This window comes from Nannospalax galili, unplaced genomic scaffold, assembly GCF_000622305.1.
Source record: "Nannospalax galili isolate Female #2095 unplaced genomic scaffold, S.galili_v1.0 scaffold371, whole genome shotgun sequence".
NCBI classification, from domain to species: Eukaryota; Metazoa; Chordata; class Mammalia; order Rodentia; family Spalacidae; genus Nannospalax; species Nannospalax galili.
This window is the reverse complement of record NW_008331606.1, coordinates 2,480,978-2,494,701: the sequence shown is the minus strand read 5'-3', so window position 1 is coordinate 2,494,701 and position 13,724 is coordinate 2,480,978. Positions and strand designations below refer to the sequence as shown.

The 13,724-nt window shown below is 44.2% G+C and overlaps 1 protein-coding gene across 4 annotated transcripts in view; it reads right to left on the bottom strand.

Moving 5' to 3' along the window:
• Arhgap36 (Rho GTPase activating protein 36) overlaps positions 1-13,724 on the bottom strand; it is a 52,420-nt gene that overhangs the window by 6,554 nt on the left and 32,142 nt on the right. For 2 of the 4 annotated variants that reach the window (XM_008826732.1, XM_008826731.1), the window contains exons 2-3: positions 1,661-1,819; positions 337-402 (exon numbers count right to left, since the gene is read on the bottom strand). In XM_008826732.1, the coding sequence (XP_008824954.1) occupies positions 337-402; positions 1,661-1,775 (181 nt within the window). In that variant the 5' untranslated portion in view covers positions 1,776-1,819. Of the gene's footprint in view, positions 1-336; positions 403-1,066; positions 1,132-1,660; positions 1,914-13,724 lie in introns of those variants that run through there. The other 2 variants (XM_008826733.2, XM_008826734.2) reach the window with 2 other exon arrangements.

Here is a 13,724-nt window from a genome sequence, read left to right as displayed (position 1 = left end):
AAAAAAACTTTACCCCGACGGGGCTCAAGGTCCCCTCCCTGCCTTACGTCCTGCCAGTGGGCGACCACCTTGAAGCAATGAGAGCGATTTCTTCAGGTTGATCTCTCTGGGGTGCTCCACGGAAGGCTTAGGCAGGTCTGAGAGGACCGCCCCAAGCGCCTGAAGCTATTGCGCCATTTCCTGATATAACCCCCTAAGGGGTTTCTGGGAGGGAGGGGGAGTGTCTTCTGGGGCAATGGGCACCGCCCAGTCTCCAGTAGCCAGGAGCACACCACGGGGGGGCGGGGAGTGTCAGTATTCTATTTGTTTCCTAAAAAAAGAAAAAAGGCCCCTCACCCCTCTCTTGTCCTCTCAGAATCAGAAACCACTTCTCCAAGGTGTTTGGACGGTCAGTGGGTAGAGCTATGAGAAGGAAAAAAGAAAAGACATGTACATTCACACACAAAGGGGACGTTATAACTAACTAAAACGTCGCATGCACTGATCTGCAGTGAGGGGAGGGGGAGTGGGAGGGGGAGCTCCGTCCAGCCCGCGAAAAGTGTTTTATTTTCTCCCAGACTCAGTTTCCCCACCTGACAACAGGACCAGTCCTGCCTGACACATGCATGATTCCAAGAATTAAACCCAACCGGTCTTATGCTCCTGAGCGCATCTTGCTACGCACCAGTAATCTCTCAACACAACACTTAAAACATAAATTCAAGAGCTCAGAGGCCCTCGGATCATGCAACAGGCAAGGGGAGGGGCTCTGCTTGCAGCGCAGCAGTGGGTGAGGGTCGCCAAGTTATTGCGGAAGCGCTCACGCGCGGGTTGCCGTCGGCTCCTTCTGCTGCGGTGAAAGAATCATCGACACCTGATCTGGAGCCTCCGCGCTCCAAATCCCGCAGTGGCGACTACCAGCGGGGTCTCCTCACCCTTTGCTTCACTCAGTTCAGGCTGCACCAGTGGTGCGCGCCGGGAAAACCGGGAGCCACCCCCCCACTTTCCAATCTTGATGGAGCGCCCCTAGACCCGCGCGAACCTCTCCCACCTCCCCTAGATCCTGCAGTCAAATCTGTGCACATACCCCTGAGATCTCTCGGTGCGCTGGAACCTGGTCCAGTGCCTCGTCCCCCTGGCTCCCCAGCAGCCAGCAGAACTGGGTAGCGCTTCGAGCGCACCTCCGGCGGCCAACCCCCGCGCCCGCACCGCCCTCCTGCTCTTTGCCGGTTGGCGCGTGTCTCTCAGTCTCTTTCCCACTGTCTGTATCTCTCTCCACCGTGCAGTCTCTGCCTGTCCCAGTCCTCTCTTAGAGTGTCCCTCTGAGTCTTAGTCTCCCTCTCTTAGAGTATCCCTCTGAGCCTTACTCTTGCACCTTACCTGGAGAGTCCTTTCTTCACCTGTCTTCTATCCACTTTTCTGTCCCAGGCATCTGCCGGTCTTACTGTCCCCCTCAAATCCCCAGGATCCGACCCAACTCAACTAATCTTTACCTCTTCTGAAATTCAACAAACAGCATTCAACTCCTGTTTCCCCCGGTTCCCCAGGCACCAGGAGAGTGGACCAGGTCTGAGACCAGGAATGATCCTCTCTCACTCTCCTGGACCCCCAATGCGCCCCGTCCCTCCCGGGGGTCCAGTCGCCCAAGGGCGAGGACGCCACACTCCAGGGTATAGCTCACCTCTGTCGGGCTTGAATCCAGAGAGGAAATGTCTGGCCACGAGTTCGTGGTAAGCAGTCTCTTGCAGCTTCAGACGCTCCAGCTCAGAGAGGCTGTGTATTGATACCATGTCCATCCTGCGGTCCGGGCTGTGTCCCGGGGCTCCTCCCAGGACGCTCACTAAAAAAATGAAGGCGGACAACAGAAGCAAAGGGGGCATGATTCTGGGACACTGTGTCCTTGCTGCCTTCAGAAAAGGAATGCAGCCACCCATTCTGGAATCGGATGATTATCAAGGCTGCATCATCCAATTGTCACTGGACCTGGTGGAGGGAACTATGAGGGGGGGGAGGCAAAGGGGGAGGGAAAACTGGGAGGCGGCTTCACCCTCCAGCAGAGCTGCCTCTGGTTGCTTATTCAAAAAAAAAAAATCAACTTGAAAAAAAACAGCTCTGAACAGATAGTCCAGAAAAAAGAAAACTAGCAGAAAGAGAACAGATTTATCTAGCAGAAAGAGAACAGATTTAAAAAAAAAAAAAAAAATAAGCTACCTTATATTTTTAAAATAACACTTTGAGACAACAGTAAGACATAATATTTTCTTTTAATTGGAACACTGATAGCTTTTTTTTCCATGATGATACTGAAAGCTGCCTGTGTTAGGTAAAAAGGAGGCATTCATCTAGGTTAGGAGCCCTGTAAATTTAAATAACTCTTCCAGAAGATAAACTGGGCACATGAGTCTGAAACCAAAATTTGTCCCTGGGCCTTTTGACCTAGTAATTCCCCTTCTAGGAATCTATCCTAATGAAATCTTGGTCCAGACAGGAAAAATCATATATACATGAGCCATACCAGCAAAAAAATTAAAGAAAAAAGAGCTCAACAAAGAGATTAGTTACATAAATTATGTAATAATTATAGTATGGAAATTATGCAATCATATATTGATGGCTATAACGAGCTGTTCAACAACAAATACAAAATATGGAAGTTCTGATTACATCTATTTGGAGAAAAACATATATAAAAGACTGAAAGAAATACACCCAAATACATTTTGTTTGCTTTTTACTTTTACCCTGTTTATTAAACCGTACTATACTGCATTTAATGAAAAAAAGTCAACTTGTACCAAAACAGGCAAACATCATCTCTAGACCATTTCTAGTGAAACTCCTTATAGAGAATTAGCGATCACAGTGAAGTTTGTCTTAGTGTAATGGCAAAAGTAATTTCTATGGCCTTTCTCCACCATCCTATCCTATACTGTACCCAGGCTGCACAATATTTCTCTGCACTCCACACAGCATCCCTTTTCCTATATCCTCTGTTACTCACTTGTTCTTTCATCCATTCATTAAAAGGAAAAAAGGGAAATCTTTATTAAGTCCTATTTTATGGCAGGTACTATGGATTCAAAGGACATATAAGATAGTACTTACTGCTCCTTTCATAGAAGATTTAATAGTGCAGTAAAAGACATACACAGGTTTGCAACAATTTACAAAACCCTTTGATAAGTCAGCTGGCCAAGGTATAAACAAAGTACTGTGAGAACAGAACAGAGAAAATATCTGTCTGCCTGGAGACAGGGGAGAGGGTGTGGGGGTGAGGAGGGTGGGGGTACAGAGATAGAGAGGATAGAAAGAGAAAGACAGAGAGGGACAAATAGAGTCAGAGACAGAGAGTCAGACACACACACACACACAGAGAACAGCTTGTATAAAGACAAAGAGGATAGTTGTCATCTTTAAAGCAATATACAGGGGTTGGAAGGAGATAAAACTGCATAGGCAGGGATGAGATCATGAAAGGCCCTATAAAGCCATGTTAAGGAGTTCGATTTTTTTTTCTCCAAGCAGTAGGGCACTACTACAGTGTTTCAGGCAGGGAGTGCTAGAGTCACAATTGTACCTTGGAAAAATCACAGAGAGGCATGAAAACCCTGATTTGAGTAGAAAGCCTGAAGCAAAGAGGCAAAGGATGGTGTGGCAAATGTCAGAGACCCTGCATGGAAATGACAAGACTTAGGCCAAAATTAATTTTAATGAAAAGGAAAGTGTTTAGGCTAGCTTCCAAGTTTATGGTTTGTGTGCATGTTAGTTCCTAACAGAGAAGGTAATTTGGGATGTGGAGAACGTAACCTTTAACAAAAAGAGAAGTAATTCCATATCACTTTTCTAAGTTTGCCTTTCATATGGAGATTTATAAATATGTTCTATAAAATATTCTGAGAGGGACTTAAAATTCAAAGATCAGAGAGCATGGCTTTGACAGAGAAGAGGTAGGAAAAATGTTGATCATGCAAGAGTCTAAATTAAAAAAAAAGATACTCCACTTTCAGTTTTATCACCAAAATTCTCTCTGCCCACTTACCTTAATGGCCACTCAAAGGTTGGAACTGCTTGCTGGATGACTGAGGTACAACATGAGAAAGAATAGTGGGTTTTTTTTCTTATGGCTTGTGGACTAAGCCAAAACGAAAGCCCTAGCATGGATTCTAAATCTCCTTCAACTATGAAGCATATACCCTGAACCCAAGATGGACATCAAGTCCCAACCAACAAACAGCAACCACAGTGTGACTATTTTAGCCAAAGTCAAATGCATTTAAGCACAGTTCCACAATAAACTTCTAGCAAGCCCCACTCACAATATCAAGTCTAAAGTCTATTAGTCGAGGGTCTTATTCTAACACACATAGTCAAGCTCTCACTTAAAATCTCTAGCATCACTGCCCCTTTCCCCTTACCCCAATCCACACATTTTTGTACCTGTCTTGGAGTTTCAGGTATTTCTTCTTGTGGAGGTTTACCAGACCTGGTTACCCAAAGAGCAGAGCTGGTTCTTTCCCCCCAAAGAAAACAAGATGCAAACCAATCTCTTCCCTCCTCAAAAGAAAAAGATAGGAACAAACAGTAAAACCTCAAATCAACATCATCCCAAAAAGGAGAGAGAGAGAGAGAGAGAAAAGCCTTTGAGAGATGAGTCAGCCTAGATGCTTACAATTCCGAAGGAAATCAAAGGCCTTACAATAAACCATTTGTCATTGCCTCCCTGCTTGAACATACAGGGCTGAACTTAAGCATAGCCATATGCTGCAGTACTGGCAACAAAACTGACACCATCCTACATGCCTTCAACCCTCTTAGATCACCACTGGAACCCAAGACAGCAACAGAGATGATCCAGAACGTCCAGAGAAGCAGAAGAGTGGCATGAGGAGGAGATAAACAGGCTTCAGCACTAAGACACAGGCATAAAACAGGTTCTTCAGGTTTAACTACTCTTCTTAACTTCAGGCCTAACTTTTCAAGCTGAACACAAAAGTAGGTGCACCACAGGTAACAAGATACCAAGAAATCACTCTTGCTTCAGTGTCTTCCCTCTCTCCTTTAGCATGCTGTATCACTAGCTTGAAGTGACTATAAGATCAAAAAGATACTCAAGAAAGAATATGAAAGCAAACCATCTGAGCTCTAGTCTAGAATCAAGACATTTGCAAAACTAAGTTCTTTGCCCAAATATCTGCAGTAGACAATGAAGTTAGAGTCAAGCTTTATGATTTCTTAGCTATGTAACCTTAGGAAAACCAGTTGAATTCTGAGCCTTGTTGGCCTGCTCTATAAAAGGATAAACTAGCATAGCATCCATTTATGCAGTGGTGCATTAAATAAATATGTATAATAAGTAGCACTGGTTTTTAATAAACATGTAATACTGAAGATTCTTTGCAGAGGCCCAACTTTATTAGAATATATCTGATTGTCAAAGTGACTACATAGAATTTTTATCAACGCATTGAGCAATTTACTCTGATCAATTTCTACTGTTTGAATTAAATTAGCACAGATAAAGAGATCTAGAGATCTATTGGAAATAGATCTATTTCAGTCTTCAATTTCAATGGAATCAAGCATACTTTTAATCATACAAGGTTCAGAAAAACCAATTTCATCATTACATATTTCAAATACTTTTATTCAGATTAGTAAAATGCGGGTGGTCCCAGATATATTTCTCTTTCAAACCATCCAGTTTTACATTGTCTCTGGAAAAAAAACCATATAATTTTATTTAGATCAGTAAAGGAGCTAGGAAATTAGCAGGTACCAAGCAGGAAAATCTGAACAAAGGGCAGAGGGACAGTCAAATAAACTCTTCAGCAATACAGAACTGGGGAACACCCATGGGTGGCATCAAGCCTCTTCTTCCTGTCCTCCTAAAATGCATGGCACAGATGGAGAAACAAATTAACATTTGAAAGGTCACCTGCTGCACCACTGAGAGGACAGAAATGTTCTCAGTTAGCCATAAATCCACAGCCTTCACAACTTGGAGGACTAATTTACTCCATTGTCCCTACCAAATAGTTAGGGTTGGTCTAGTTGTCACTTGTCAATACCTATGAGGAAAAAAAAACCCAGGGCCCATGCTGATGCTGTAGTTGGAGTCCCTATTAATTAGGCACCTTGTGGCATCATTAGAATTTTTCTCCAAGCTACTGAAAGCTCCTCACAGTTTGAGAAATTGATAGTACATGGGGCTGGGTGCCCAGAACATATTCCATCTATATTATTCAAATGTGTACAGGCAGTGACAGTGGGTAAAGACATCCCCATTAATACATCATAACATGAGAAAGAGATACAGGGTTCTAACTGCAAACATTTGGGTACCAATTTGGTCTGCTGACACATTACCTCATTCATCTCAAGCATTAATGAGTTAGCCTTTAAGTTGTTATCCCATAACCTCCATTTCAGCAAAGGCTGCAGATGCAGTGAACAAAATGATTCATTTTAACCTACGAAATGGTGATGCCCCAAGATAATTAAATTTGGGGACATCATTCTTCAGTCCATGCAGTCGGCCCATCATGCCACAGCAGAAGCTCATAAACTGAAGGTACAAAGCCCTGGCTTTAAAAAATTATTTCAAAAACTACTATGAATATTAAAATGATATTTAGTTATCACTTAGCTCAAAATCTCTATTCTGCACTATAGAAAACTTACAGCCAGAAAAAGGCAGGGATTTACCTAAGACCATACAGAAATTTGACCACAGAGACTGGACATGAGCCCATTTCTCAATCTCAAACCATTTTCTACTGCCTAATCCACAATTCTCCTTACTAGCTGGAAGAGTTTTGCATTGCTAAATAATGAAATCACAGAATGCATACACAATCAAAGCCTAGTTCTATAAAGCCAGAGGAGGTCATAAGGAAGGCAGGCAGTCATCACAAATTATAGCATCTTTGTAAAATTAGTACAATCGTCATTCCATAGAATGTGGGATGCCCTTTTAAATTTTATTGACTAAAGAAATAACTCTAGCTCAAGGTGGTGAAAGGAAATCTTTACGGTATAAACATCCCAAAAGACAGTGTAAACAGGGTGATGTGACATCAAATACAACAAGATGTAGATTTTTCTCTCTATTTTCTGAAGTATGTGCCAGGGTGCATAATAGTGCTGGCATCACAAGCTGTGTCACATATATCATCTTTTTTCCCTTTTGGTTGCTGTTTCTATTAAAGGGTGGCAGAAGAGGCAAAAAAAAAGATGTTCTATCAATAGGAGATTTAAAAAATTAATGCTTAATTTATTTTGTGCTTCTCATTTTCTCAAAAGCTTTCTATATGTCCTTGATCTCTAGAACCTAGCACACAGTAGGTGTTCAATAAGTGTTCATTGTGTGAGTCATAGGATTATACGATCTAAGGGTTTGAGAGAACACAAAGCTCTTACAATTAAAACAGCTATTCATGATTCATGAATAAATGAATCATGTCATTTTATTCTCACAACAACCCCTGGAAAGGAGGTGGGTTGGGGATTATCCCCCCTCCCCTTTACAGATAACAACAAACTAGAGCTTCTGAGAGGTTATAGCTTAGCTAAAGTTGTACAAAAATGCCATGAGGGAGCAAAATCTATTGTCCTAATTTATCCTTAGGGTCAGGCCTTAGCCTTCTTACCGGTGGTGGTGGTGGTGGTGGTGTGTGTGTGTGTGTGTGTGTGTGTGTGTGTGTTTTCACTCACTGAAAACCTGAATTCAAACCTCAGCATTATGTGTTCAAACACCAAGTAGATGGTTTAGGGCAAATTAGCTTACTTCTGTAAGCCTCAAGCTATGCCCTTATAAAATAACAAACGCCGGGCGTGGTGGCACACACCTTTAATCTCAGCACTCAAGAGGCAGAGGTAGGCAGATCTCTGTAAGCTCAAGGCCAGCCTGGTCTACATAGTGAGTTCCAGGATAGCTGGAGTACAGGGAGACCCTGTCTCAAAAAGACCAAAAAAATAAAAATAAAATAAAATAAAATAACAAACATAGTACCTATTGGGTGTGGTTATGATGGATTAAATAAAAGGAGGGGTGGCATGAAAGCATCCTCGAAAGGGTACATTTGTACGAAAATGATGAGACCTCTCTCTCTTTCTCTTAAAAAAGAAAACTTGGAAGTTAAATTTGAGAGGACTAGTCTGAAGTATTCTTAACTGGAATGAGGCAGAGTGCCCTCTCCTGAAGAATGCCCCTGCCTCAGTTTTTAAAAGTGAAAATAGGTACTTTTATACTTTTCAGAAGGGATAAGAGGGGCTATTTCTTCACTAGGTCTTTCTTGATGGGAGATGAAGTATGGGAGAATTAATCTAGTCTGGAAATGCAGAAAAAACTAACTGGCCTCTTTAGTATCCACTTCTGGCTTGCTCAGCACCAGATACAAGCCAGGTATGGTAGAGGGAAAGAGGGGCAGTTTCTGGAGTGGAAAGCCCCAGTTCTTACCCTTGGGATCTTATAGCCTAATTGAAGGTCACATAAATATCACATGACTGAAAGACTAACAAGAAAGGACTAAGTCTAAATCATCTCTGTTTCCCTTCACTAATTTAAATACATTTCCTCTCTTTTGTTCCTTTAAGTAATATTAAAAATTGACTATTTCTCCAGGCCCACTAGGAGAAGACAGACCCTTACTCAACTCTAAGTTTTTAGTACATGCTCAATAAATTCTAGTACATTCTTCCCAGATTTTCAACATCTGCCCCCTCTTCCTAAAGCTTCTGTCTTTGAGACATATTCTCTTACACACACACACACACACACACACACACACACACACATGCACACACACGCACGCACACGCACACGCAACCTCCCTCTCTCTCCTACACATCTACACACTCACATCCCTACACTCATATATTTACACAAGCTCACAAGAACTTCTCTCCACTGTATTCACTACAATAGAGGGAAATGAGAATTAATTAAAGGGAACATCATCAACTGTTTGTCTCTGGCTTCTACCTAGTGGACCTGAGAAAGAAAAGACCAATAGACACAGTCCCATAAACCATCTGGTCAGGGGTCAAGTCAAGAAAACCAGCAGAGTGAAGAGCAAAGAAATCTTCACAATCTAGGTGCAGAGCTTCTCCTGCATCTTCACCCCCTGGACACACACACTGCTCTTTGCCTTTGATTATATCTTCCTTAACAAGCATCCAATTTTCTGCCAGTTTTCTTTTTCAGAATCCTTTCTGTGTGTCTGTCATAGGGAATTGAGGTTGTGGGAGATGTTTTCCCCTGTAGTTTTCATGAATAGGAATGGCATTTAAAAACTACATTCAAATAGCCATATTTCTAAAATATTACTATCTACCCACCCTCCCTATCAAAATTAGACCACTCTCTTCAAAGAGACCTACCTACATCTGGAGCCAGGAAGCCTGCTTAATTAGATGGCCTTGGGCAACTCAGTGAGCACCTTCAAGCCCAAAGCACAATTGGCATACTGTATTTTGTTTATTTAACAGTGTTGTAGAGACACAGCCCTCCTGTCTGCAGGGTCCTAGAAAATTATAAGGGATTAAATGAACTCCAGGACACAGTGCCACAGTGCTGCTATCTCCTATTCAAAAGAGATCATCCCCATCCACACATACACTGCTGCACAGACCTATGGGGGCCAGAGTGTGGGAGGGGGGACCCTAAACTGGTCTCCTTCATGGTCTCATGCAAGCAGGGTCCCAGCTGCAGGCCCTGACTCTTGGAGGCCAGGGCAGCGCGAACTCTGCTCTCCCAGCCAAGGGACAGCCACTGTGCCAGAGAGCACTGCCTTCTGAGTTGGCCCGCACAGCGCGTGTCCCGCCCCTAGGTAGATTGAAGGCGCGCATAATCTACAAAGTTAAAGCCCCGCGGCGCGCAAAAACTACTCTCCGCTGCTGGCCCCCTGCTGAGAACTGGAAAATGAGCCCTCCCCTTTGAGGCCAATCGGAACGCCCAGGCAACAGGTTCTGCACTCTCTGGCCTCCTCTCCCTCCCGCACGTCGGGCCCTATGCTGGAAGGACCTTCACCCCCCTCTCTTACCCCACAGTGGGCCTCACTCAGGCCCCTGGTACCCAGCCCCTGCTCTACCTCTTGGCGACTCTCCTGGTCCGGCTAGGGAATAGGAAGCTTGGAGACTTGCTAGTGAGTCTGGCGACGCGGCCGCAGCTAGTCCTGAGAGGAGCTGCAGGCACTGTGAGCGCTAGGCTCTGCCACTCCGACTCCCCCACCCTGTGTACAGCTTTCCGCTGTGGGGTAGGGGCTGATTCATAGCAATTTTCTACACAGCAGCCAGCTCTGTGCCTTCCGCGTACCTGTTTGCTGAATTCCCTGGGCTACTCCCACTGTTTTTCAATGTACCCCACAATCTTCTTTCTTTTTATTCAAAACAATCTCATCTTTGAGGATTCAGCCCCAATGGTCCCTTCTTTCTGAATATTCCAAATGCCCCCTCCCCTGGCCGTGCTACACAATTTCACATTACAGATGAAGGAAAGGCAGAAGTGGGGTTCAAAGGGTTCAGAAATGTACCCCCAAAACAAATGCCAAAACCAAAGTGAAGGCCCAGGCCCCCTGGTTCCCAGCTTGGCACAATATTATACCACATTTCCTCCCTTCTTCCCTGACTCCCATGGTCTTCCAGGGCAAGGAACATCCTATGCAGGCCCTTTGCATGCAAGGACTGCTTGAGAAACAATCTCATCCACTGCTTGCCTCACTTTTTTAGCTCCTTGTTTCCCACTCTTGCCCAGGCCTGTCCTCTAAAAACTGAGGCAAAAAGGTCATTTTGTTCAAAGTTCAGTGAGCAGCAGCAGGCACAAACAGTAGCTGACATCAGAAAGTCCTCCACACCTAGATGGCAGTGATCTCAGTAACCTCCTCCTGCCTCCTCCATGACTATGGTCTTCATTTTCTGTTGTCTTTTTCACATGTCTAGACACCAGGGGAAGTCACATGATCATCCACCTTAAAGCTCTTCCAAAAATGCCCTCTTCTAATCTGTAGCCCACCAGTCATATATACAAACTAACATTTCATCAAGCAACAATAGATTATTTACAGTAATAAGATACCCAATATTCTAAGAGCAATAGGGAGCTCTAATACAAACTGTCAAATGAGGGAAACATCAAACACTCAATGGCTTCCCCTTGCAGTTGAATCTCTTACTCCCCTGGGCCAAGTCAAATGGCAATAAGAGAACACAGTTAAAAGAAAAAAGACTTGAAAAGAACGGAGAGTCAAGAATGTTGAAGACTATGAGTGGGCCCAGCAAGAAGAAAGGAGGGGAAAGCAGAATGCGAGCAAAGGAGAGAAGGGAGAATGGGGAAAGGAAAGGATAGAAGGTAGCTGCTGGTGCTTGGCATACATTGCAACAGAAAGGGGCCAGAAAGAACTGTTCTTACTTCCCAACAGCTAAGTAAGGTATGTGGACTGTGAAGAGAGATCCAGAAGCCTAGTGGCAAGGCTCTTTTTTGAGGGACGGGGAGAAGAAGGAAGTAGGAGGAGGAGGAAGTGGAAGAAAAATGAAAGAAAGGAAGCAGAAGAAAGAAGAGAATGAGAGGGGAGAGATGAGAGGATGAGAGAGGCAAAGAGGAGAGAGAGAGAGAGAGAGAGAGAGAGAGAGAGAGAGAGAGAAAGTATCTGTCAGAGAGAGAGAGAGAGAGAGAGAGAGAGAGAGAGAGAGAGGATATGAATCTTGCTTGAGCAGCACTGGGGGTGCTGTTTTGAATTCAGGTACCACCATAACTACCACCAGGATGATCTTGAGCCCTCTCCCTGCTCCCCTTCGCACAAAATTAAATAAATCCAACCCCACACAGAATTATAATTGGCATGCTCAGGATGAGTTTGCTTTCCATTGAAGGAGGGGCTGTCTCCCTCTCTTGTTAGAGAAGGGCTAAGTACCTCCCCTTTACACATTCTAGAGCACCACACCAGGAGAGGGGGAAAAAAGGAGGGAAGAGTAGTTTGAGGCTGGTCCAATTTGTTCCCGGCATATTCACCCTCATCCTCTTCTTATTCTCTCACCCTCATAATCTCTCTTTCTCTTCCTTCCTCTCTAGTTTTGTCTGAACCCTTCCTTCTGGCCCTGGCAGCTTTATTCCTTTTCTTTACTATAGCATCCTGCAGAAAGTTTCCCCTACCTTGTGATAAAGGGCTGATATTGGGGTGATCTTTCTGTTCACATTTGATCTTTGTGTTATTGGAGATTGGACTCAGGGTCTTGAGCAAGTTAGGAAGAACACTGCCACTGAGCCACATCCCCTGCTATGGTGTCTTTTAAGGTGGAATTATAGACTGATATGACAGAGAAAGCCTTGCATTGGGGAGGTGGGTGTGTTACAGGAGATGAAGCAATTTAGGCACAGTACTGGCAAGTTGCTGACTTGAATTATAATGATTGTCTTGGTAACATAAAGCAGTCAACACTAACTTGGCCTCATTTTTCTCATCTGCAAGATAGGAGAATAAATGCTCACCCTCACAATATTGTGGAGAAGAGTGGGCAAAAAAAAATCTACAAAGTACTGAGCTCTTACCTTGGTACTGAAGCCCAGAGAGAAAAAAAAAGAGCTTACTCAGGATCACAAAGCAAATAGCAGAGTCCAGATTTGAACTCAGATCTCCTTCCCATACACCCCTGGCCCCTGGAGTAGTGATTTCCATTCCTCTTTCTCCCTTAAGAAGGCTGCCGGTACTATCACTGTGGACTTGTGGAGGCAGAAATAGGGAGATAGGCTAGGACTTGTCTCTGTACATATGAATATATAGACACTATCACTCAGTCCCAGCCTCAAGGGACTGAGGCTAGAGCTCCTGTCTGATTCCCCTTCTCATCACCACTCAGGTAATCTCCCCATGCTATCTTGGACTGATTCATTGCCACTTTAGCGCCACCTCTGCTGCCCTACTCCTAAGTGGTGACTCACCCTTTGGCTGGCTAAGGCCTCTGCCCTCCAGGAAAGAGGCTTTCTTCTTAATTGACTGCAGAAGCCTCAGCCGCATTGAAACAGTGCTTAGAGATGGAGGGCTTTCATGAGGAATGGAATAGCCCCTTGCTGAAAGCCACTACCCTCTATCTTCACAGTGCCTGTGGTGCCACTATTGGATTCCCCTCTCTATGTTCCTTTTATAATCTCTTCTGAACCCCCAAGTCTCAGTGTTGCCAAGGGATTTTACTCAGGACATCTCTGCTGCATTCCAGTCCATGCTGTGCATCTAGCACGGTGCTAGGCACTGACAGAATGTAAAGTAACATGCCTGGCACCCAATGCGTATTGACTACAGTTTACAAATATTAATGCACCACCTCGGAAAGTACGCAAATGCAACAAGGTGACAAGTTCCTGTGATGGGTGGAGATGATAGGTGGGAAGGACCCCATCACAACCCAGGGAATGGGAGTTGTGACTTGGAATTTCTTATGGACAAGAACTGACATCACTAAGTCATCCATACAGGCATTTCCCTTAAGCACAGTACTTTGCAAGGTAGCCCACTCTCTGCCTTTCTGGCCTGGTTTGGAGTATCAGCTGGTAGCCCATCCCTGTAACAAACCCACATGTCTTTATCTTTTTGATGAGGGTCCCCTGGGAGGAAAAGCGGAAAAAGGACATCTTTTATGTCTCAGTATTCCTTAAAATTCAAAACTGCCCTGCAACTTAAGCCAGCGACTTGCCAAGGTAGTCACCCAAGAAGTGGAGGCACAGAGAATTCGAACCGATGACTAGGGAACTAGGA